The 26,742-nt window shown below is 44.2% G+C and overlaps 1 protein-coding gene across 6 annotated transcripts in view; it reads left to right on the top strand.

Annotated features, from left to right (window-relative positions):
- GRIK1 (glutamate ionotropic receptor kainate type subunit 1) overlaps positions 1-26,742 on the top strand; it is a 599,538-nt gene that overhangs the window by 320,830 nt on the left and 251,966 nt on the right. For all 6 annotated transcript variants that reach the window (XM_068270607.1, XM_068270605.1, XM_068270609.1 and 3 more), the window contains exons 5-6: positions 14,312-14,365; positions 24,692-24,865. In XM_068270607.1, coding sequence (XP_068126708.1) covers positions 14,312-14,365; positions 24,692-24,865 — 228 coding nt within the window. The remainder of the gene's footprint in view (positions 1-14,311; positions 14,366-24,691; positions 24,866-26,742) is intronic.

Here is a 26,742-nt window from a genome sequence, read left to right as displayed (position 1 = left end):
CATTTTTAATGCTGGCAGGTGATGTCAGTGGAAGGAGGTACTGCTTGCTTTTTTGGCATTTGGAAACAGATGTAAACAGCTGTTATGTCCTACAATGCAATGAGGCTCCCACAGTGTGATGTCAAGACCTCAGTGCTGTGCGGCGCTGACATCACATTGTGGGAGGGGTTTCATTACAAGATCAGCCATACGGAGCCCCCCCGATGATCTGTTTGAGAAACGGAAAATATTTCTCATGGGAAAGGGGGTATCGGTTACTGATTGGGATGAAGTTCAATTCTTGGTTACGGTTTCTCTTTAACTTTCCATATCCTCTTTAGTTTCTCTTTTGGGCTCTGGTGCCTCTCCAAGTGCTTCTCACTCTATGGGCCTGATTCACAAAGCGGTGCTAACAGTTAGCACGGGCGTTTTCCCGTGAATTTTCGCATTGCGCGCGATCGCGAATTTTCCCACGAAACGATAACGTTTTCGCGTGCAAACACGAATTTTCGCGTGAAAACGATATCGATTTCGTGGGAAAATTCGTGTTTGCGCGCGCAAACGTTATCGTTTCGTGAGAAAATTCACGATCGCGCGCAATGCGAAAATTCGCGCGAAAACACACTTTTGTGAATCAAGCCCTATATGTTGCTGTCACTTGGCACTGCCATCCAGAGCCGAATCATCCACAAGGCAATTCTAGGCAGTTGCCTAGTGCCTAGAGAGCTAGCCTTAAAGTCTTACTAAAAAAGCCAGATGTCCATCATCAGTAGTAAAAACTGCTATCTTGCCTAGGGCCCCATTCCCTCTTAATCTTTTTGTGCTGTTATTTATCACTACTTCTGTCTTCAGACTTTTTCGAGCACCAGGATGTCTGGTCAGTCGGATGTAGTAGTCTGGGTGTCTGGTTCTGGAGGTCCACAGATCTTAGCTATGTTATTCCCCACCATCTGCCATGTAAGATCCTGCCTGCATCGTTTGCCCTGTCTCTCTGTTTCTCTGTGATAGACTGTCTGTGATGCCGGTCTTCTGATCCTGTATCTTGTGTCCTGCCTGATGCACAGTGTCGGTGCTTCCATACAGGCAAACTGATCAGGGCCCCAGAGCTTGTAGAGGCTCTCAAGTCTTTAAAGATGTCACTTTTGGGGTCCAGGGGCTTCTGGGGGGGAAGGGACAAAGCAGGATCTTCTGCCTGTCCATATGACAGTGACTCGTCCTATTTATTTATTTTATTATTGTATTTATTGTATTTAAAAAGCGCCAATATATTACGCAGAGCTGTACAATGGTTTTAAGACAATATTTAGGGGTGACATACAGCAATATGACAATACAGGAATACAAAAACCAGATCACGCAGCACAGTATGAGTACAAGGTAATGCTTCGTCAGTCACTGGATGGGAGCATGGAGATTGGGCAAGTCGAGTTCACTCAGATCCATAGGATGGGTGTATGGTAATGGAGGTGCGTGAACAGATAGGAGACAAAAGGAGGAGAACCCTGCCCGAAGGCTTTCAATCTAGAGAAAGAGGTGGAGACATGAATGGTAGGGGACCAGAGTTCAACTGCAGGTTTAGAGCCACTAGTGAGGGGGGGTAGGCCAGAGTAAAAAGGTGAGTTTTGAGGGCCTTCTTGAAGATGTTGAAAGAGGGGGAAACCCTAATGGTGGGAGGTAAGGAGTTCCATAGTGTTGGAGCAGCTCTTGAGAAGTCCTGGAGATGTGCATGGGATTGGGTGATGCGGGGAGGCAGTCAGGCGAAGTTTATTGGTGGAGCAGAGTTAGCAGCTAGGTGCGTACCTCTGGGTAAGATTGGAAATGTAGGTTGGGCAGGTTTTGTGGACAGATTTGTAGGCCAGACACAGTATCTTGACTCCAGTGGAGGTATTCATACAGGGGAGCCGCCGTGTTGGAACGATGGGAGGAGTGGATAATTCTGGCTGCCGCATTCATGATGGACTGCAGAGGGGCAATTTGGGTCATAGGGAGACCAGACAGAAGGGTATTGCAGTAAACAAGGCGGGAAATTATGAGGCCATGGATGAGGAGTTTGGTGGTGACAGAGGTCAGGAAAGGGTGGATCTTGCAGATGTTATGGAGGTGGAAGTTGCAGGACTTTGTGAGGTTTTGGATGTGGGGAGTGAAGGAGAGTGAGGAGTCCAGGATAACACCCAGACAGCGGGCTTGAGAGGTAGGGCGAATGGTAGTGTGGTTAACAGTGACATTCGCATCTGGGAGGGTCAAGGGTGGGAAGAGCATAAGTCCTAGGTTAGGAGGCAGGCATGGACGTCTACAAATGTCAGCAGTGCATTCCTCTGACCTAACCAATTGTAAAGGATCAAGAAATGAAATTTGTTGTCAGGCCCTATATTTAGCAACTTGAGGATCAAACATTTTAGATACAAAAATAACAGTTTGTAACTATAATAGAGTATTAGATTTTTGGCAGAAACACAAGGAAACCAGAATTATTGCTGTCACTAAAGATAAACTTTCAGTACAGCGACACTTTAAAAGAGAGGAACATTTTAAAGTTTTGTAGAAGCTGCTGAACTTCCTCAAACATTTCCATTCATTCTCCATCCTATGCTTTGTATCTGATAAACTGACATTTTTCTATCATCTGAAGAGTTTTTCAACATATTAATTGGATAATAAATTATCTGGTGTGGAAACAAAAGCTGGAGTCGACCCGCGCGCTCGTCTGTGGCAGGAAGGAAGGGGGGGGGCGCAGGTTTCCATCTACAACCGTTAAAAGCAATAATCGCACGCAGTTCAATAGGCTGAAGCAGTTTTTATTTTTAGCTCTGTTGCCTCATTTATTTTCCCTGCGACGTGGACGGCGCCGCGCAGATCTGCTTTTATCAAACGAGGTGATTGAATTGGATGCGTATTCTTCCTTCTCGCTCATTTCAAAGCGCATCCCTTCCCTTTATGGAATTCTTGTGACAGGCAGCAACTTACCATGGCTGCAGCTTTAATTAACAGAACAAAAACGCTGATTGAATTTACAAAGCTGAATAGATTTCCTCTGTAATTCCCTCGTTAAGAAATGATTTAACTGACTGACTCCACGCTCAGAGAGCGGTGGACTTCCTGCAGCACACAGGAAGCCCTGAAGGGAATCGGGTAATAAGGACGCAGGAGCCCTTATGGAAAAAGAACATAGGCCATAGGCGCCTATTATAAAAGTCGCAATCAGAGGCAAACAACAGAAATTTGGGCGCATGGCGGCGGCCGCTATCAGGCACCTACGGCACAGAAATTGAATTTAAATCACGGCTTTTATAATGCTGCAAAGAAGTTACATTTGGGTGAATGATTACAAGCAGGGTAAATTTCAGCACCAAGAAGCGCTCGATAGAATCGCGGGCGCTGGGGGTTTGCAGAAATGAAAATTGCCGCATTGCACAACAGGCACAGAGACCATCTTTGTGGTGGGGGGGTTAAGGTTTAGGGGGTATGGTTAGGTGCCACAGGAAATTATGCACCACTAGCGGTGAAGTCTTTGGGTTAGGCACCACCGGGGAAGGGGGGTTCTTAGGGTTAGGCACCACCAGGGGGTTCTTAGGTTTTAGGCACCACCAGGGGTGGTCTTAGGGTTAGGCACTACCGGGGGGGGTGGGGGTCTTAGTGATTGGCATCAGTGGGGAAGTGTTAAGTATATGGAGGTAGCTATTGTTGAATTTTTGTTTAATTGGTAATGCATTCAGAATTCAGTCTCTAATGTACCACATTTTTTCCTATACTATCATACAGTAATTGCTAAGAGAAAAATACTGTTTAAAAACAGAAATAGCTACTTTCACTTTCCATTGGAGCCTTATAATATGATTGTGCCTACAAAAAGCTGCTCAGTTCTCTCTGCTGAACAGCTGTTCAAGAGATATCCCTTTTATGTAGTGACAGCAGGGGAAAAGCAGATAAAGCTGGGATCTAATCTGGGTGACTTATGTAATTGTTGTACTTATTGAGGCTTATTCTTAAAAGTACAACACACAGCCGGGACAAGGTCCTCCAGCACCCAAGGCTGAGACACCAAAGTGCGCCCCTCCATCCCTGCCACCCCAGCCATCACACAACAATTGCTATTAGACTAAGAGGCGTGCCAAGGCCCCCAACTCCCCTAACAACTTAATCTCTAGTTATCTGGTTTGTAGTCACTGCCATGTATCCCTTTCTTATTTCTCTCTGCTTCAAACACAATAGGGGAATGATAGCTGAGTGAGTTGTGCGCCCCCTCCTACACTGCGCCCTGAGGCTGGAGTCTCTCTCGCCTCAGCCTCGGCCCGGCCCTGGACAACGTGCACTGACTTGTCACCGTAACAAATAGTAAAATTGCTGTGCCGTTCCTGCGCAAGGCTACATTATGTTACTATACTTTAGTGCATATGCTCCATTCTGAGAAGCAAACTACTTTGCTCCTGCCACCACCACCATCGCGTTGGGGCTAAGGGGGCCTGCTTCTCAAAGTGGTCTGTTTTTGCGCACGCACGTAGCTACATATCGCCTACTATGGGTGCCACTATAGCTTCAATGCTATAGTCCACAGCGCATGCAAGTGTGAATAGGGCGATGGCAATAGCTGGACCATATATTACGCCCCCCGAGTTGCTACAACTCCGTGGGGGGATAGTTTTTAACACCGCCGGGAAACTTGTAGCCTCTGTTTGTAACTTTTCGTGAGACAGTTGATTTTCCATTAAGATTATTAAGGTGTGGCTAATTTCTTAGAGCAGAAAGGAAGTGATGACTATAGTTCCACATTTATACTTTGAGTAGGAAAACTGGAATGAGCCTGCTGATCAGGTGTTCTTACGCTTATTACATGTAATACTATACAATAGCATTTGTAAAGCGCTTTTGTCCTTTATGACTCAAAGTGCATAGATATGTCTCAGATCAATACAGGGTTGCAGGCTGGACGATGTTACAGAGGAAATACCTAGTTAGGTGTTCACAAATGCCAGACTAAACAGGTGGCTTTTCAGGTTGGGCTTAAATACTTTCAGGGATGGAGATGACCCTGATTGGGTATGACAGGAAAATCCTAAGTGTAGGGGCAGCATGACAGAAGGCTCTGTTTCCATAGGGGTTTGAGGTGGACTCTCGGGTTGGCCAAGTTATTAGATCCTTTTGAACTAAGATTGTGGGGGGTGTTATGCAGTTTCAACAAGTCCTTTAGGTATCCAGGACCCAGATTGTGCAAGGATTTCAATGTCAATAAACCAATCTTAAACAGAATTCTCCATTTTATCAATAGCCAGTGGAGTGAGCAAAGGGTTGGTGTTATGTGACAATGGCGGGGTTGGCTTGTTAACAACCTTGCCGTGGCATTCTGTACTAAATGCAAGCAGTGCAGGTCTTTGTTTGGAAGGCCTCAATAGAGAACATTGCAGTAGTCCAACCGTGATGGGATGAAGGCATGAACCAGGGTTGGAAGATCTGCTGGAGGTATGAGGTGCTTCATTTTTGCAAGAGATTTTAATCCTGAAGCTTAATTTCCCATCAATCAGTACTCCCAGGCGGCACACAAGGTTAGAGTTGTTCAGGTCTGAGCTAACGGTCCTTAGTGGTGTTGGCTGAGACTGGAGCTGCTTTGCTGTTGAGTGCTGATAACAAGAACCTCTGTTTTGTCAGCATTTAGTTTTAGCCTGTTAATATTCATCCACTCTTGAAGCTCAGCTAAGCACACATTTATTTGTGGAGTAGGGTCTGTGGCGTCAGGTTTGAATGATAAATATAGCTGGGTGTCATCAGCATAGCAATGATATGTCAGGCCCTGTTTTTGGATGATTATTCCAAGTGGCAGCATGTATATGGTGAACAACAGGGATAATAGTATCGCGCCCTGAGGTACACCATATTTTAGTGGTACAGGGTCGGAGAGGAAGGGCCCCAAAGATACCCCGTGTGTTCTGCCAGCCAGGAAGATATTGAACCACTGAAGAACTAAGACATCTTTTCCCAGTACTCTTATAGCCTGTTAATGATCAAATAATGTTTATTGATCAACTGTGTCAAAAGCTGCTGAGAGGCCCAGCAAAATCAGAATCATTGCAGATCTGGGCGAGGGCTGTCTCAAAGCTGTGATGTTTTCTGAAGCCAGATTGAAAAGGGTCAGGGATGTTGTTTCTTGAGAGCTTGGCTTAAAGTTGGAGATAGACAGCTTTTTCAATAACTTAATGTAGGTGGCGATCAGCAAGGCCATGGTAATATATGTAATCTTCTCAAAACAGGTTTCCTTTAGGGGCCTTGTAATTAATATGTGTATTAATCTGGGGTTAGCATTAATAGTTGATTATACACGCGTATGTTTGCATGTTTTTGTTTTACTTTAATATGTTTATTGGCTTTAACCACTTGAGGACCTAGGGCTTTCTACCCCTTAAGGACCGGCCACTTTTTTTCCATTCAGACCACTGCAGCTTTCACGGTTTATTGCTCGCTCATACAACCTACCACCTAAATGAATTTTGGCTCCTTTTCTTGTCACTAATACAGCTTTCTTTTGGGGCTATTTGATTGCTCCTGTGATTTTTACTTTTTATTATATTCATCAAAAAAGACATGAATTTTGGCAAAAAAATGATTTTTTTAAATTTCTGTGCTGACATTTTTCAAATAAAGTAAAATTTCTGTATACATGCAGCGCGAAAAATGTGGACAAACATGTTTTTGATTAAAAAAAACCCATTCAGTGTATATTTATTGGTTTGGGTAAAAGTTATAGCGTTTACAAACTATGGTGCAAAAAGTGAATTTTCCCATTTTCAAGCATCTCTGACTTTTCTGACCCCCTGTCATGTTTCATGAGGGGCTAGAATTCCAGGATAGTATAAATACCCCCCAAATGACCCCATTTTGGAAAGAAGACATCCCAAAGTATTCACTGAGAGGCATAGTGAGTTCATAGAAGATATTATTTTTTGTCACAAGTAAGCGGAAAATGACACTTTGTGAGAAAAAAAAAAAAAAGTTTCCATTTCTTCTAACTTGCGACAAAAAAAAATGAAATCTGCCACGGACTCACCATGCCCCTCTCTGAATACCTTGAAGGGTCTACTTTCCAAAATGGGATCATTTGTGGGGTGTGTTTACTGTCCTGACATTTTGGGGGGTGCTAAATTGTAAGCACCCCTGTAAAGCCTAAAGGTGCTCATTGGACTTTGGACCCCTTAGCGCAGTTAGGCTGCAAAAAAGTGCCACACATGTGGTATTGCCATACTCAGGAGAAGTAGTATAATGTGTTTTGGGGTGTATTTTTACACATACCCATGCTGGGTGGGAGAAATATCTCTGTAAATGACAATTTGTTAATTTTTTTTACACACAATTGTCCATTTACAGAGATATTTCTCCCACTCAGCATGGGTATGTGTAAAAATACACCACAAAACACATTATACTACTTCTCCTGAGTACGTCGATACCACATGTGTGGCACTTTTTTGCACCCTAACTGCGCTAAAGGGCCCAAAGTCCAATGAGTACCTTTAAGATTTCACAGGTCATTTTGAGAAATTTCGTTTCAAGACTACTCCTCACGGTTTAGGGCCCCTAAAATGCCAGGGCAGTATAGGAACCCCACAAATGACCCCATTTTAGAAAGAAGACACCCCAAGGTATTCCGTTAGTAGTATGGCGAGTTCATAGAAGATTTTATTTTTTGTCACAAGTTAGCGGAAAATGACACTTTGTGAAAAAACACAATTAAAATCAATTTCCGCTAACTTTTGACAAAAAATAAAAACTTCTATGAACTCACCATACTCCTAACGGAATACCTTGGGGTGTCTTCTTTCTAAAATGGGGTCATTTGTGGGGTTCCTATACTGCCCTGGCATTTTAGGGGCCCTAAACCGTGAGGAGTAGTCTTGAAACGAAATTTCTCAAAATGACCTGTGAAATCCTAAAGGTACTCATTGGACTTTGGGCCCTTTAGCGCAGTTAGGGTGCAAAAAAGTGCCACACATGTGGTATCGCCATACTCGGGAGAAGCAGTACAATGTGTTTTGAGGTGTATTTTTACACATACCCATGCTGGGTGGGAGAAATACCTCTGTAAATGGACAATTGTGTGTAAAAAAAATCAAAAGATTGTCATTTACAGAGGTATTTCTCCCACCCAGCATGGGTATGTGTAAAAATTAACCTCAAAACACATTGTACTACTTCTCCCGAGTACGGCGATACCACATGTGTGGCACTTTTTTGCACCCTAACTGCACTAAGGGGCATAAAGTCCAATGAGTACCTTTAGGATTTCACAGGTCATTTTTGTTTCAAGACTACTCCTCACGGTTTAGGGCCCCTAAAATGCCAGGGCAGTATAGGAACCCCACTAATGACCCCATTTTAGAAAGAAGACACCCCAAGGTATTCCGTTAGGAGTATGGTGAGTTCATAGAAGTTTTTATTTTTTTGTCACAAGTTAGCGGAAATTGATTTTAATAGTTTTTTTTCACAAAGTGTCATTTTCCGCTAACTTGTGACAAAAAATAAAATCTTCTATGAACTCACCATACTCCGTACGGAATACCTTTGGGTGTCTTCTTTCTAGAATGGGGTCATTTGTGGGGTTCCTATACTGCCCTGGCATTTTAGGGGCCCTAAACCGTGAGGAGTAGTCTTTAAAACCAAATGTCGCAAAATGACCTGTGAAATCCTAAAGGTACTCATTGGACTTTGGGCCCCTTAGCGTACTTAGGGTGTAAAAAAGTGCCACACATGTGGTACCGCTGTACTCAGGAGAAGTAGTATAATGCGTTTTGGGGTGTATTTTTACACATACCCATGCTAAGTGGGAGAAATATCTCTGTAAATGACAATTGTTTGATTTTTTTACACACAATTGTCCATTTACATAGAAATTTCTCCCACCCAGCATGGGTATGTGTAAAAATACACCCCAAAACACATTATACTACTTTTCCTGAGTACGGCGGTACCACATGTCTGACACTTTTTTGCAGCCTAGGTGCGCTAAGGGGCCCAACGTCCTATTCACAGGTCATTTTGAAGCATTTGTTTTCTAGACTACTCCTCGCGGTTTAGGGCCCCTAAAATGCCAGGGCAGTATAGGAACCCCACAAGTGACCCCATTTTAGAAAGAAGACACCCCAAGGTATTCTGTTAGGTGTATGGCAAGTTCATAGAAGATTTTATTTTTTGTCACAAGTTAGTGAAAAATTACACTTTGTGAAAAAAAACCAATAAAAATTATTTTCCGCTAACTTTTGACAAAAAATAAAATCTTCTATGAACTCGTCATACACCTAACATAATACCTTGGGGTGTCTTTTTTTTCTAAAATGGGGTCACTTGTGGGGTTCCTATACCGCCCTGGCATTTTACAGGCCCAAAACCGTGAGTAGTCTGGAAACCAAATGTCTCAAAATGACTGTTCAGGGGTATAAGCATCTGCAAATTTTGATGACAGGTGGTCTATGAGGGGGTGAATTTTGTGGAACCGGTCACAAGCAGGGTGGCCTTTTAGATGACAGGTTGTATTGGGCCTGATCTGATGGATAGGAGTGCTAGGGGGGTGACAGGAGGTGATTGATGGGTGTCTCAGGGGGTGGTTAGAGGGGAAAATAGATGCAATCAATGCACTGGGGAGGTGATCGGAAGGGGGTCTGAGGGTTTGGCCGAGTGATCAGGAGCCCACACGGGGCAAATTGGGGCCTGATCTGATGGGTAGGTGTGCTAGGGGGTGACAGGAGGTGATTGATGGGTGTCTCAAGGTGTGATTAGAGGGGAGAATAGATGCAAGCAATGCACTGGCGAGGTGATCAGGGCTGGGGTCTGAGGGCATTCTGAGGGTGTGGGCGGGTGATTGAGTGCCCTAGGGGCAGATAGGGGTCTAATCTGATAGGTAGCAGTGACAGGGGGTGATTGATGGGTAATTAGTGGGTGTTTAGGGTAGAGAATAGATGGAAACACTGCGCTTGGGTGGTGATCTGTTGTCGGATCTGCGGGCGATCTATTGGTGTGGGTGGGTGATCAGTTTGCCCACAAGGGGCAGGTTAGGGGCTGATTGATGGGTGTCAGTGACAGCGGGTGATTGATGGGTGTCAGTGACAGGGGGTGATTGATTGGTGATTGATAGGTGATTGACAGGTAATCAGTGGGTTATTACAGGGGAGAACAGATGTAAATATTGCACTGGCGAATTGATAAGGGGGGGTCTGAGGGCAATCTGAGATTGTAGGCGGGCGATTGGGTGCCCGCAAGGGGCAGATTAGGGTCTGATCTGATGGGTAACAGTGACAGGTGGTGATAGGGGGTGATTGATGGGTGATTGATGGGTAATTAGTGGGTGTTTAGAGGAGAGAATAGATGGAAACACTGCGCTTGGGTGGTGATCTGATGTCGGATCTGCGGGCGATCTATTGGTGTGGGTGGGTGATCAGTTTGCCCGCAAGGGGCAGGTTAGGGGCTGATTGTTGGGTGGCAGTGACAGGGGGTGATTGATGGGTGATAGGTGATTGGCAGGTGATTGACAGGTGATCAGTGGGTTATTACAGGGAAGGACAGATGTAATTAATGCACTGGCGAATTGATAAGGGGGGGGGGGTCAGAGGGCAATCTGAGCGTGTGGGCGGGTGATTGGGTGCACGCAAGGGGCAGATTAGGGTCTGATCTGATAGGTAAAAGTGACAGGTGGTGATAGGGGGTGATTGATGGGTGATTGATGGGTAATTAGTGGGTGTTTAGAGAAGATAACAGATGTAAACGATACATTTGGGAGGTAATCTGACGGCGGGTTTGCGGGCGATCTAATGGTGTGGGTGGGTGATCAGATTGCCCGCAAGGGGCAGGTTAGGGGCTGATTGATGGGTGGCAGTGACAGGGGGTGATTGATGGGTGATAGGTGATTGGCAGGTGATTGACAGGTGATCAGTGGGTTATTACAGGGAAGAACAGATGTAATTAATGCACTGGCGAATTGATAAGGGGGGGTCTGAGGGCAATCTGAGCGTGTAGGCAGGTGATTGGGTGCCCGCAAGGGGCAGATTAGGGTCTGATCTGATAGGTAACAGTGACAGGTGGTGATAGGGGGTGATTGATGGGTGATTGATGGGTAATTAGTGGGTGTTTAGAGGAGAGAATAGATGTAAACAATGGATTTGGGAGGTGATCTGATGTCGGATCTGTGGGCGATCTATTGGTGTGGGGGGGTGATCAGATTGCCCGCAAGGGGCAGGTTAGGGGCTGATTGATGGGTGGCAGTGACAGGGGGTGATTGACGGGTGATTGACGGGTGATTGACGGGTGATTGACAGGTGATTGACAGGTGATCAGGGGGATAGATGCATACAGTAAACAGGGGGGGGTGGTCTGGGGGGGGGGTCTGGGGAGAATCTGAGGGGTGGGGGGTGATCAGGAGGGGGCAGGGAGCAGGGGGGGGGGGATAAAAAAAAAATAGCGTTGACAGATAGTGACAGGGAGTGATTGATGGGTGATTAGGGGGGTGATTGGGTGCAAACAGGGGTCTGGGGGGTGGGCAGGGGGGGGTCTGATGGGTGCTGTGGGCGATCTGGGGCAGGGGAGGGAGAAATCAGTGTGCTTGGGTGCAGACTAGGGTGGCTGCAGCCTGCCCTGGTGGTCCCTCGGACACTGGGACCACCAGGGCAGGAGGCAGCCTGTATAATACACTTTGTAAACCTTACAAAGTGTATTATACACTTTGTATGCGGCGATCGCGGGGTTAACATCCCGCCGGCGCTTCCGTATAGCCGGCGGGATGTTGCGGCGAGCGAGCGGTGACAGGCGCCGGCGGAGGATCGCGTCACGGATGACGCGATCGCTCCGCCCATGCCCTTAAATGGACCGCCGCCTCTGTGGGTGAGGCCGTCCTGCAGGGCTCCACTTCCCCGCCGCCCCTGTGTAGTGGGCGGTCGGGAAGTGGTTAAAGCAAATGTGAAGCGAAAATAAACGTATGAGATAATGAAGTGTACGCGTAGTAGGGATAATAAATAGTTTAAACATTAGTGGCAAAGTAAAAAGTCTTATATTTTTATTTTCAGTTATATAGCCTCAGATTGTCTCAGTTGCAGTTTAGAATCCACACTCTGGACCCATGTTTGCTTCAGATTTGCTTTAAAGAAAACCTGAACTGAAAATTAAAAGTCAAAATAAGCATACACAAGTCATACTTACCTTCCATGTAGTCTACTCCTCAGTGTCTTTCTCCTGTCCAAAGTCCTGTTTGTTCACTATGATCAAGGGAATTTTCCGTCCTCCATTTTGAAAATGGCCATTACTCATAACAGCTTTCTGGTCAGCACACAGTTAAACTGTAACATCACCCACTTGAGCCATAGGGAAACATGGACATTACCTGGTACATCAGTTTTCCTCTCAGCTATAACTGACAGCAACTGATATATTTCAGATCTGACAAAATATTGTCAGAACTGGAAGGGATTATTGTCAGAAGAAAATGGTGAGCTTCTGAGACGAACTGATGGCAAGGTAACTATGTAATGTTCATTTGAAGTTACCTCATGTGTTTATTTTAAATATTTTTACTCAGTACAGGTTCTCTTTAAGTATTGTTGCCTCCTGCTCTTTTTTTCCTGACTAACCGAATCTTGCTTTTTGTGTTGTAGTTTGTGTGTAATATGTAAGTGTTACAGGAATAACTGAGAGGGCTGCCTTTTTTCAGTGTTCCTTGTACTTGTTAAGAGTTATTCCACTTAGTACAAAAGTCTGTTTGATGCATACCACCACCATGAAAGTCACTTACAGTATAAGTGAAAACCATTTAAACACTATATTTTATCTGCTGTAACTTTTCTAGGAAGCTTGCTGGAAACAACACTGTATGAATTGGTGTAAATGATGTCCCGAATTCTCCTTTCTCGGGTTACGCCTTTAACTCATGAGTCTGCACAAAGCGGGAATTGAAACTGAGATCGACAGACTCTACTTCATTTCTTTTCCCCAGACACTGATTAGTTTATCAGGGCATTATTATTTTTTAAAATTATTATTTTGTATTTATATAGCGCAGACATCTCCCTTTAAACAGAAACTCCGACCAAAAATTTAACTATATCCCAATCAGTAGCTGATACCCCCTTTTACATGAGAAATCTATTCCTTTTCACAAACAGACCATCAGGGGGCGCTGTATGACTGATATTGTGGTGAAACCCCTCCCACAAAAAAAATTCAAACTTTTTTTGGCAGTTTCCTGTCTGTGAACCTTGTTGCATTGTGGGAAATAGCTGTTACAGCTGTTTCCAACTGCCAAAAAACCATGCAGCAGCTACATCACCTGCTAACACTAAAATGTTCACTGGAGTTCCTCTTTAATTCTGTACAGAGTATATAGTTGTGTCACTTAAATGTCCCCCAGAGGGGCTCACAATCTAGTCCCTACCATACTCAAAACTCAAAAGTCTATACCGTGTAGTGTATGTATCGTAGTCTAGGGACAATTTAGGGGGAATCCAATTAACTTATCTGTATGTTTTAGTGATGTGCACGGAGGAAACCCACGCAGATATGGGGAGAACATACAAACACTGTGCAGATAGTGCCCTAGCTGGGATTCAAGGCAGTGCCAACCACTACACCAATATGCTGCCCATTATTTGAAAGATCACAGCGCAAAGAGAATTTATGTACAAAAATGACCACTTATATTCAGTTCCACCAGAACTTCTGGTTCTGGTGGAACGTTTAAATTCTGGTGGAACGTTCAATTTTGCCATTTATTCAACCAAAATGATCGAATAGAGTGAAAATCGTAAAAAAAAAATGAATAAAATTCTGATCAAAATATGAACGATTATTTAGTTTTTTCGATAAAAATCTGATCGGACACATTAGAAAAGTCTGGGTGATTGTTTGTGACATTATATAGTGTATGGTAGGTTGTATAAGAAAATACTATTAGATAAACCAACTTTCTCTTCTTATTTGATCATTTTTCATGGATTTTTGGAAAAATGGAAAGTTTGTGTATGGTACCTCAAAAATAGTTTTTAAAACTATTTGACCAAATGGAATAAGTGATCAAATTTCAGTGATTAGGTTAAAAAATGAAAAAATTGTACCGTGTATGGTATGGGCACCATTGCACTGAATTGCCGAAAGTCGTATCAGATTCAGGTTTGACCTCAATCCTAATGGCCACATTATTACCTGCCTGCTGTCTTTAAATTTCCATCAACTCTGGTATATTGATCCCATAGTGCGCATAAGGTAACTGTCGGTCAGTTTTCCAGAGTCCAGTAGAAAACATGTGGTTTGGATTTATGCAATCTGGAAATTTTTTACAGGTATTAATTATGTTCTTATTTCTTCTCTGTTTCAGATTCTGTCTATGGGGATGATGACCGAATATTATCACTACTTCTTCACAACAATGGTAAGAGGCAAGGCTGAAGATACAGCATTAATGTTAAAGTAACTAGATCAAATGAAATAAGGTATCCCAACAAACTGCAGCACCCTTGATGTCCATTTTATAGAAAGATACTTTCCAACTCATGATAGCGTATTTTTCTGACTATAGGACGCCCCTGACCATAAGACACACCTACGTTTAGAGGACAAAAACTAGGGGAAAAATGTATATAGTAAACCAGGTGCATCCACGGTGAGGCATCTTGTGGATTATGCCCCCTTTGTACCTCATGCCCCCCTAAACCTCTTGTGTCTCCCTGCGTCCTCCTCTATCCCCCTTGTTTCCTCCTCTATGCCCTGACATTGCGGCATGTTGGAGGTCCGTATTAGCAGGCGTTCACAAGTCAGGAACTCCCTGTATTTGGACTATAAGACGCAGTGACTTTTCTCCCCACTATTGGGGGAGAAAAAGTGAGTCTTATAGTCCAAAAATACAGTAACTGCAATGATAAAAGACATTTTAAAACGGTGCTCAAAATCCCACACTAACAATAATAAACGCCAGAAGAATTAAGATGCCCATACATCAAGGGATGATGAGACAAATCTCTCTCTGATAGAGTTTGATTAGAGAGATCCGTCGCTGCCCATACACCGCAGTCCGATCCCGGATCGATTTCAGCATGAAATCTCTCAGAAATCTACTGCATTGCCACTGCCCCTCTAGTGTATAAATGTGCCCCCTGTGTGTGTATTTATTCATTACCTGTCCTGTATCGTCCACCGGGCAGTGCCCATTTGTCTTCAGAATCCCTCGCTCTTCCATTAGCGGTATACATACCGCCGGCACATAGCGTATGGCATGTGTGTGACATCAAGAGCGGTAAGTGACACAGGACAGGTAATGTATACATAATATGTGCCAGGGAACCAGCCGGGGGTTTCATCTCGTTCGACACTCATCCGGATATCGCACTCTGATACCGCCGCGCACCTGATTGACCACGACGGGCCGACATCTTGCAGCACGTCCGATTGATTAATGCAACTGTTTTTGGCCCAAAAAATTGTACTTGGCAGCACAGATTATTATCCGATGTGATAATTATTAAATCGGATGGTAGATTGGCCGCCAAGAGATGTATGGCCACCTTTTAAGGATTTTGCTTCTATTTTTAGTTTTGACACTGCAGCACTTTCCATTGTTTACATGCATCGGGCTGTAGAGAGCCCCTATCTTAGTTCACCAGCTGCTTCCCTGTTCTGCTGCCTTCACCCTGCGCTGAGATCACGTCACATGACATCCCTTTGGGGGGTCATAAAAGCGTTTGGGCTTTTATCAGTTTTGGCAAATACGCACTAATTTTGGAGACCGTCCATACGCTTTAAATATGGAAGAAACTCTTTTTTTCATCCACTGACTTGGAAATAACTGTTCATTATTATTGCGGCATTTGATTATATTAGGCGTGAAATTTCAGTTTGGGTGCCCAGAGTTCTTAATCATGATTTAATGACTCCTGATTCTTTATGACTCAGTCTAATTATTGGTCTCCTTATTTCTCCCTTGTAATTCTATTACCGGCTCTGCCGCTGACTTCCCATACAGTACAGAGAGCAGAGAAGGCCTATAACAAGCGCCCCTCTGGGATTAAAGCACTGAACCTTAATTCAATTCATTTTCTCATTTCAGACTTTAGTGGAATAACTTTGAGTTATGGTGCGGTGTTAATAGCCTTCAACTCTTTCTTTCCAAGTGAAGAGAAATACTTCTACAGTATGTGCTCTAAGAAAAGACATCCAATAAAATATCTAAACATTAGGGCATATAGAAATACACTGAGGATACTGACGTCACAGCTATAGTTAAAGCAAACCTGAAGAGGAAAAAAACGTATGATATAATGAATTGTATGTGTAGTATGGATAATGAATAGAAGATTAGCAGCAAAGAAAAGAGTCTCGTATTTTTATTTTCAGTTATAAAGCTTTTTTTTTTTTTATAACATCATTACATCATTCTGTCATATTTGCAGTTTACAAAACACACTCTGTCTTTTAAGCTATAAAACGAAGCAGAGCTATTGAACCTTTGAACTTTCCTGCAGTGAAACCTTATACTCGAGCTGTCTCTCACGGTTTCTTGGCTTTTAAGTGCTTCAGAAAACAGGACTGTATTCCACCCAGTGGGTCTAATAGCTCAGAGAAGCTCTTTTGCATGGATAACAACTTAACTGAAGTTTTTAACTCTTCCTGTACTGGAAAACAATAGGAGACTCTTTTCTTTCCTACTAATGCTCTATTTCTTAGCTGTACTTCACATACAATTCATCTCATACGTTTATTTTCATTTCAGGTTTGCTTTAAAGAGGGATTGTCAGCTACAAAGTCAAATTCCATTTGAACACTGCAGTGTGTTAATAATGCTGCCAGGAATCTCACCCTGCAGTACAAGCTCTCCAATCTACTCTGGCATGTCTGTAATTATCTTCTTTCAGTCCCCCAGACTCTTTTCCCTCCCATGCTGAAGGGAAGCTTGTCATGATGACTCATCTCCCCTCCTTCTCTCTGATTGGGCTGAGCACATTTCATTCTGACAAGTGCTGTGCTCACTGTGTTTACAAGCAAGCCAGACTGACTCAGCAGCAGATTGGGGAAGAAAAGTAAGGGAGGAAATGACATCAGAATTAGCTTCAGCCTTAGGCAAGATGCCAGGAACAGAATTCCCTTCATTTACTATATAAGATTCACTGAAATCAAAACATGGACAGTCAAATACATTTGTTATGTAAGTAGAGCAAGTATTTATCTACGGTACTTCTATATGTGTTTTTTTTCCCTTGACACAGTATGGCTAATCCTCCTCCTTAAAAGAGACTGTTGAGTCACAAATAAACATTGCATGTATCCTCTATAATTACTTGCTGGGTGTTTTTTCTCCAGCACTCCCCCTGAGCCCCGTGTGTGCCACTTCCAGGTACTTAGCCCCATCCCTTACAGAGTGGCTCTTCCTGTGGCACTTCCACGGCACTCTCTATCTCCGATACACGGAGTGCCATGGCACTCTTCTGCAAGGGGGTGGGGCAATGTGCTGGGAGTCGGCAGACACAGAGCTCGGGGCTAGAGTTGGAGGGAAAAGTAATTAAAACATGTTATGAGAAGATACATACAATATTTATCTAGACTGGTCTCTTTAATGACTTGATTATGAAAAGTGGTTTAGTTGGGCTTAGCAAGGGATCTGCCTGTCAGGTGGATTGCTGTACAAGGGTATTGTTTTCCCCACTGACCCTGCCCACTCTGTGACACTCCTAGTGCACCATTCCATCAGCCCTCCTCCCCCACATAGCAACAGAGGTTGTAGGCTAGCGATCCGTCTGTAAAGCCTTGGCCCTGCACAGTTACCCAAGGGATTAGGTCCCGATCCACCTAAGATGACTGTCCTTACATGTGTGTAAGAGGCTATACTCTAAGGCCCAGTTCACATTGGACAAAAAAGGGTCAGTTAAGTGGACCGGAACGGACCTGAGAGGAGGTGAACAGATTCTATGTTAATCAATAGGATATGTTCACAATGCTCCATTCGAAAGGATCCATTTGGTCCATTCCGGCTGCTGCACGGACTGCAAGTTTGGGTCTGCATCAATTTTTATGGATCGACAGATGCGTGGCCTTGACCATGTGCTAACAGGACATGGATGGAAAACTGATGCCCTTAAAAACTGATCTGTTCCATTGATCAGTTTTTACAAGGATCAGTTTTTCGTTCGTACAAGGGCCTTTCCTCTCTACAAAAAATGTTTTCTCTGTTGCTGTTCACGCCAGTCTTGGAGACATTACGCCACTTCCTGTTTGTATCCGACAACAACAATTAAAACGGGTTTTAATCTCACACCACACTATGTAAAACTGTTTGTACAGGAACTGGGCTTCAAATGATAATTCAAATTGAATTATAAATGAAATAAATAGACAAAAGGTGTCTAAATTGAATGAACAGGAATTGTTTATGACTGGGTCCTTTCCGGAATTGAGTTTGGCACAATGCAAAGCTCAAGTAGAGGATAGAGATAGGAAGATTGGTGCACAACATGCAGTTAACAAAACCAAGAAACAACAGTATACATCATACAAAACAGTTGCCAAAATGTGACACAAAAGGTATGATCAGTTAGTCTTGTGGGCAGGTTGACTGGCTGCAGTTTGGGTGGAAGAAGGGGACACTGAGAGAGATGGAACTAGTTCCTGTGTCTAGTGGTCCTGGTGGAGATGGCTCGGAGCCTACGGCCCGATGGCAGCGTGCTGAAGAAGCAGTGACCTCGGTGAGAGGGGTCTCTGGTAATCCTCAGCACTCTAGAACACATTCTGGTGCTGTAAAGGAGGGCAAGTGAGAGGAGGGGCCTTCCAAGGATCCTCTCCGCTTGCATGATGACCATCTGCAGTTTGTCTCACCATCAGTCAAGCCAGCATACCAGACCAAGATGGAAGAGCAGAGGGTAGATTCAGTATTGGCGGAATAGAAATTTGTCAGAATCTCTTGGGCCATGACGAACTTCCTCGATTGGTGGAGGAAGAAAAGTCTCTTCTGGACTTTCTGCTGGGAGGCTGTGATGTTGGGCTTCCAGCTGAGATCGCTAGAGATGGTAGTGCCTGGGAGTCGGGCACAGTGTACTTTAGCCACCTCAGTGCCATCAATGTAGATTGTAGGTGTGGTGGAGGCAGACTTCCTGAAGTAGATAATAAGCTCAGCGGTTTTGGCGGTATTGATCAACAGCCTGTTCTCTTTGCACCAGTGGCATATTCTCTCCACCTGCTGACAGTGCACCTGGACGTTATCCTTGGTGACCAGGCTGACAATGATGATGTGGCCTGCAAACATAATGACCTTGACTGAGTCTTCCGTGAATCTATTTTTTTTATACTGGGAGAAGAGCAGTGGAGACAAGGCGTAGCCTTGGGGTGCGTCTGTGTTGGTGGCCATTTCTCGTGAGTAGATGTCCACCAGCTTGACGACTTGGGACCTGTTGGTGAGAAAGTCCATGAACCATCCGCTAATAAACTGCTGCAATATGGTAAATCTTGCAGATTTCTAATTGCTGGAATTCTCGCCAATTTGTAATTGGTCTCACGCAAGCTGCATTTTTCCGGCATAATCTAAGGATGTCTGAGATCGAATTGAGAACCTCTAATTTGCTGTTGTCACAACTTCGCTTATTGTGTGTTGAGCTGCTATTTTTGCAGAACTTTTGTTCATCTTTAAAGTAGTGTAGAGTAATTTCTCTGGCATATGCATTTCCTCGCAGCTATCCAAGCATCGCTGAAGGTTTTAAAACTATCTTACACATTTCTTTTTAATGAAAATGCATACCATGATTTATGTTCATTTCATTTCACCGGCGATAATTGAAGAAGTCCACGTCATGGGAATGATCAAACAGTATTTCTGAAAGCTGGGAAGAGATGGAAGAAATGAAACTGGTTGGGAGCGTTTAAGCAAAGAGCACTTACAAACGCCAGCCTGAAATTATGGAAAATATTTCAGTAGGAAAACAAATTAATTCTACATTACATTGCAAAGCTAATTCATGCAGCAATGCAGAGTGCAGCCCGTAATTCATCTTCATACTGTCATTAGGGACATCGGGGTGTTTGTGTTCCAACGAACCAGAGAAACATGCCGCATCTCTGTTTAACCCTTGGTAACTGCTTAAAGAAAAATCCCTCTTTTGCTAAATACAGACTATAAACTTGAAACAGTATTGGAGAAGATCTTTTACTAATTTAGAGGCCTAGTGAAATGCAAGGAAATAACGATTCTTTCTGGTGGTTAGCTGAACACCATTATTTATTAAAGTGGTGATTGAGTGGGCAGCTCCTTGCTTCAGTGGGCAGCTTCCACAACCAAAGAGGTGACAACATTATCTTTTGTTTACATTCTTTTGTCAGCTACATTTAGTAAACCGTAGCAAAGTGCAGAAGCTTTCTCTGCTTCTAGTGTGCAACTGAGATGTAATCACTAGATAGATTTTAGTATATGAATACAGCAGCTAGGCAATAAAATTTAATGCCAGCATTCAGAGCAGATAAACTGTACTTTGTGAATTTGTTATTTATAGACAGACAATATTGCGTGTGCATAAAAGCAAATATGATAACTGTATGGGTAATAAAAAATAGAAAAGCACATTTTTTTATTGAACGTTATGTCCCACTTTAAAGAATTGGTACCTCTATAAATGTTCCCATGTATACTATGATCACTCCTATTGCCTATATAGTTATCAACGATAAAGTTGTTCATTAAGGGCATGATTTTTAGGAACTTCTGTGAATGTTTTTTTTTTTTATTAGATCACTTAGATAAAGTGAAAATATTGCTTTCAATCGATGCACCAACTGAAAACAAACAAATTACAATATCAAACAAATTACAATATTAACCACTTCAGTACCAGCACCCTCTGCCCCCTTAAGGACCAGAGGGTGCTAGTACAGTAAACCGACGAATCGCCGCAAAAAATCCACCGGTCACTCCACTCTGTCCCCGCCGCAGGCTGCTCTCTCTGCCGTCGCTATGATGGCAGAGCGCTGTGCGCCGGTCAGGAGCCGCTTTCATTGGCTCCTGACCCTGTCATTCAATGTAAGCCAATGGGATTGGCTTATAGTAATGACAGGGCCAGGAGCCAATGAAAAAGGCTCCTGCTCGGCTCACAGTGCTCTGCCATCATAGAGGCGGCAGGGCATCACATTGCGGCGGGGACAGAGCGACAACAGCGGTGGGGACGGGCGGGGGCGCGCGGTGAATGGGACGTAGAGTTTACGTCCGGTCAGAGCCGCAGCGCCCCCTGCCCGCCGTAGATTTAAACTGCGTCGGTCCACAGGTAGTTAAAACCAGTTGGGATCCTGTGTGTGTAAACAATCCTCCATGCCAATCGACCAGTTATTTAAAGGGAACCTAAAGTGAAAGGGAGATGGAGGCTGCCATAGATATTTCCTTCTACACAATTCCAGTTGCCTGGCAGCCTTGCTGATCAGTTTGACTGCAGAAGTGTCTGAATCATAAACCTGAATCAAGCATGCAGCTAATCTTGTCAGATTTTTGTCAGAAACATCTGATCTGCATGCTTTTTCCTATGCATATAGCAGAACATGTTGCTCACTAGCAAGCACAGCCTTGGCCCTGCAATATAGCTCGATGAATCGGGTCCTGATCCCGGTCAGGCGACACTGATTGAGCGTGTGTATACTGGCCTTATACTGTCTTTCGCTGATTAACTAAACTAGACCACCAACTTCCACTAACCCCCTCAGACCCCCCCCCCCCCCCCCCCACACACACACACACACACACACACACACACACACACAACTTTTACCACATATTTTTGGTTAAAACAATTTTGGCTTATCCACAGATGGTAAAATGGGATTCCTGCTGGAATCTTGTCTAATATCTTACGGTGCAGAGTGGTAGAACAGGCAAAGCACTGATATCTGAATGAGTTACCTGATTTACCACTTATGTATTATTATATGGCCTCCTCTAATGAACAGAGGAAAGTATCACTACTCCAGTCTGCAGCAGCTGGAAGCAAACGGTCACATTCAGGATTCACACTGTTGTGGGCTCTGCTGCTCTATAGCTGTGTTACATTACCGAGGAACAAAAGAAAACTGTACTCTTTATATAATACATTAAAAGGAGAATCTCTTTATATTATTCATTAAAGAACCAAAAAGAATAGAATAATATGGAAGGATTTTGGTGTTTCCCGTAGTAAGCTCATACTCCTGGGACACCTAGGTGGTAAGCAGAGAGAGACCAGGAGCCCGGGCCCCCCACTAGGGCAGGAGATGCAGGGCCTATTGTTACGCCAGTGCTTGCGGGGAATAACCACACTCGGTTTTCCAGGACCTACCGCTGCTGGAGATCTCCTAGATATAGTTTTGGAAAAAGACTATTACCTCCAAAGGAGGTCTAACTGGAAATGGATGTGGGTGGAGGCACCCAGAGTATAAGGATGGCCGTTTTATGATGATATATAAACAATAAGATAAAGAGAGTTCTTCTCTTACCACTCTGGAAGGTAGGACAACAGTTCAACTGGATACATTATTATTCAAAATACAGATTGACAACGCGTTTCACGGGTACTAGCTCACTTCCGCAGGTCAATACATAGTGCCTTGTAGCCACGGGAATAGAGCATGGTCGCCTCTGATAGAAAGAAAAACAGAACCCCACACTGTTTTATGTGCCCAGCAATAGCTCTTATTACTAACATAACATGCTGTGTGAACAAGAATGACCAGGTATTGTGATTTGCGCTAATTGCGCAGCATGCTCTACTTTGTTAACAGAATTTTGTGTTCTCCCAGAAGTTTTTTCCAGCCAAGTGGCATGAAAAAGTAGCCAGGTGGCATGAAAAAATAGCCAGGTGTGGCGAGATGAGAGAATGCAGGGCTGGCATTTCTTTGCTTACAGCAGAGGAGGAGGTGAGCAGATAACAGCCGGGGGCTCACTAAAACTAGCCGGGTGGAGCACCCGGCTAAAAGAGCCTGGGGAGAACACTGGAATTAACAGTAAAATTAGTATGTGCTCCCTGCACACAACAACTTTACTGATATTTAGTGGATATGCCTCTTAAAGTGAACCTCCAGACTAAAAATAGACTCAGCAGCACTGAAAAGGCCTGGTGTTTCTTTAACAGTTTCACAGCATCAGAACTTTGTTTCTCTTATACAAGCCTCATTTTTAGCTGCACAGAAGAAAACTGCCCGGACAGTTTTCCCCTTATGCTGTGCAAAGCATGATGGGATTTTTGATGATGTTGTTGTTCTCGTTCTGCTGTTTTGGTGCAATTTTTTTTTTACATTTTAAATTTGACATTTGAAGCCTGGTGTGTGCAGCTGGGAGGGGTAATCAGGACACAGGCCAGTTGGAACTGTGTCTCCTGCTCCTTGTCACCTCCTTTCAACCAAAAAGATAGCCGCCCCCATGACAAAGATGGCAGTCCCCATGAATCACAAACATTTGCCTGTTCTTTTAAAATAGGGTGGGTAAAAGATTATATTACCTATCTATTCTAATTAACATAACTAATGTAACTTCATACCTTCCAACTTTTTGAGATGAGAAACCGGGACACTTAAGCCACGCCCCGGCCACGCCCCCAACCACACCCCTGACACACCCCTAGTCAAAAATGTACACATATATATATATATATATATATATATATATATATATATATATATATATATATATATATATGAATGGTGGGGAGAAGGGTGAGGGTGCCCAGGTAAAAAGAAGGATCGAGGCACCTGCCACGGCTGTGGTGTGCGGGATGCGGGCCAAGCTTGTCCCCCCTCCCTCCGAATGTGCCCCCCAGTGTCCCCCTGTATGGCGAGATACGAGCGCAGCAGAGCGGCAGTCTTACCATTCCTCTTCGCATATGGGCATCTCGTCTTCTCCGCTTCCTGTGATGTCACAGGAAGTAGTTGGAAGCAAGAGATGCCAGTACGCGAGGAAGATGGTAAGACTGCTGCTCTGCTGCGCTCGTATCTCGCCATACAGGGGGACACTGGGGGGCACATTCGGAGGGAGGGGGGACAAGCTTGGCCCGCATCCCGCACACCACAGCCGCGGCTGGCGCCTCGATCCTTCTTTTTTCCTCCGCTGGAGAGGAGCTGCTGCCTGCCGGGACACAAGGGGGGCTATCCCGGGACAGCGGGACCCCTCCCCCAACCCGCGACGGTCCCGGCGAAAACGGGACGGTTGGGGCCCCTGTAATAACAGTATGTTTGTTTAGGCTGAAGTTCCCCTTTAAGGCTCAGACACACCATAAGTGCTTTTCTGAATGCTTTTTGGCCCTCAGAGTTTTCCGAGAGCTCTTTAAAAAAGGTTTCCCATTGACTTACATTAAAATCGCAGTTAAAACACGATCACGATTTTACGCGATTTTACTGTGATTTTAATGTAAGTCAATGGGAACATTTTTTAAAAAGCTCTCAGAAAGCTCTGATAGCCGAAAAGCGCTCAGAAAAGCGCTTATAGTGTGTCTGAGCCTGAAGTCTGGTACTAAAATACTAACTGGAGACTGCAGTACAACAAGGGTTAAAAATCTCAAGTTCTCCTAGATGGTCTAGATTTTATGCCTGGCATTGCAGACTTAATTTATGTTCTCGTTTCCACAGCTTTTTTGAATGATTATAATTGCTAAGTACATCTGTTAGTATAATGTATATTTGCCTGGACTGCAGCATCTTAATAGACAACTGAATTGTAAATTCCTTGTCTAATCTTGTGTTGACATTGAACTGTCATTCATCTCTTCCCTACCAGGACCTGTTTGCCCTGGACCTTGAGCCATACCGCTATAGCGGAGTGAATATGACTGGATTCCGCCTCTTGAATATTGACAATCCTCAGGTGTCCTCGGTGGTTGACAAATGGTCGATGGAACGTCTGCAAGCCCCTCCCAAACCAGAGACTGGCCTTCTAGATGGGATGATGACTGTGAGTGCAAATATCTGTGATTTTTAAAGCAGTTCCCTTTCATATTTGTGCGATGTAGTATTATAATTTGGTATTTATATAGCACATAAAACAGACAATAGAGGGAGAAAAGATACATAGAGCAAAGTCTCCGGTATCCAACAGCATCGACTGATGCTTGCAGGTTGCTTGAGTAACTGGCCAAAAAATGCACAAACCTCTGCCCTGTGCAGCATAAAATACTTACCGAGCCTCCGTGTGGCATCTTTTAACTTTCCTGTAGCACCTAGTGGCTTTCCAGCATCCTCCGTGTACGGCTCCCGTCATGTCACCTGACCCGCGCCAGTCGCTGGAAAGCCGCTAAGGGCTTCAGGGAGTCTAGAAGACACCACCCCGGTGGCTCGGTAAGTATTTTATGCACTGAAAACCCCTCCCCCCAAAAAAATTAAGCACCATCCCTGTTATCCCCTCAGGCATGCTGGTTAGTTGCATTTACCCAGTCCAATTGACCACTGTGAGATTGGTCAGATATTGCTCATATCTTTGTCTTGCACCGTCTGTGCCTCGATCTCCTCTTCACCTTTTCTCCCCCACTCAGGCGATCAGTAGTTCAATAGATCAATAAACCTCATAGAATGAGAAAACCTCACATAGTATAGCTCCGTTATGATAAAAAATATTTATTGTAAAAATGCATTTACAAACCAGTTAGGGTAAAACAGCGCTCAGAGTTTTTGTAACGGGCTCCACTCCCCCGTGCCTCCTGGTCAGGCTCGCTGGGTTTACCACGTCTCCACCGCTCGTATCCTCAAAACGCCGCAGCATGTAACGATGTATCCTGACAGTCCACTGGGCTCCACCCAACGTGTTTCGTCACAACGCTGTGATTTAGACCTGACGTCCACACCGCTAACCACGCCCCTGATGAGTCACGCGGTGTGACGAAACGCGTCAGGTGGAGCCTAGTGGACTGTTAGGATACATCGTTACATGCTGCTGCGTTTTGAGGATACGAGCGGCGGAGACGCGGTACCCAGCGAGCCTGACTGGGAGGCACGGGGGGAGGGGGGGCGCTGTTTTACCCTAACTGGTTTGTAAGTGCATTTTTACAATAAATAATATTTTTTATCATAACGGAGCTATACTATGTGAGGTTTTCTCATCCTATGAGGTTTATTGATCTATTGAACTACTGATCGCCAGAGTGGGGGAAAAAAGGTGAAGAGGAGATCGGGGCACAGACGGTGCATGACAGCGATATGAGCGATATCTGACCAATCTCACAGTGTTCAATTGGACTGGGTGAGTGCAATACTTTATGAGATGTGAATTGAATGCTGTGTTCACACAGTGGAGCGCTATCTATCATTTTAAGATTTTGGACAAGGTGAAGCTGAAACCTACATAGAGCGCATACACTCCGAGAGACTGATTCTTGAGAATAGACATTGGACTTGTTTTATTTTAGACCAATAGGTCAATTTTAACTAATTGTTAATCTAACTGTAGCGCTTATCATAAAAAAATCTTTATTATGCTGGTTAGTTGAGACTACCTGTTCCCTGAGTTCCAGATAATGGGGATTGCTGTACATAGGCACAGGCACCTAATGGCTGAGAGGATGAGACCCGCGAAGACAGAACACTGCAAAATCTCAATCAGATGTGTCCACGTCAAAGGCCTTCTCCACCAAACTTAGGAGCAGAGGATGCCTTCCAGAATCCTGAATCCAATCAATGGGGTCTACAGTATGTTACGAGTGTTGGTTGGGGAGCGGAGCCTGCAGAAAGGGACATGGGATTATTTTATTTGCAGGGGGGCCTGGTTGTCCATCGTTACATCCCTGATAATCCCTGAAACAATGGCACAGATAAACATGAAGCTGTTTACCAAAACGT

The sequence above is a fragment of the Hyperolius riggenbachi genome, chromosome 2 (genome assembly GCF_040937935.1).
Source record: "Hyperolius riggenbachi isolate aHypRig1 chromosome 2, aHypRig1.pri, whole genome shotgun sequence".
NCBI lineage: Eukaryota > Metazoa > Chordata > Amphibia > Anura > Hyperoliidae > Hyperolius > Hyperolius riggenbachi.
This window is presented reverse-complemented; position numbering and strand designations above follow the sequence as displayed.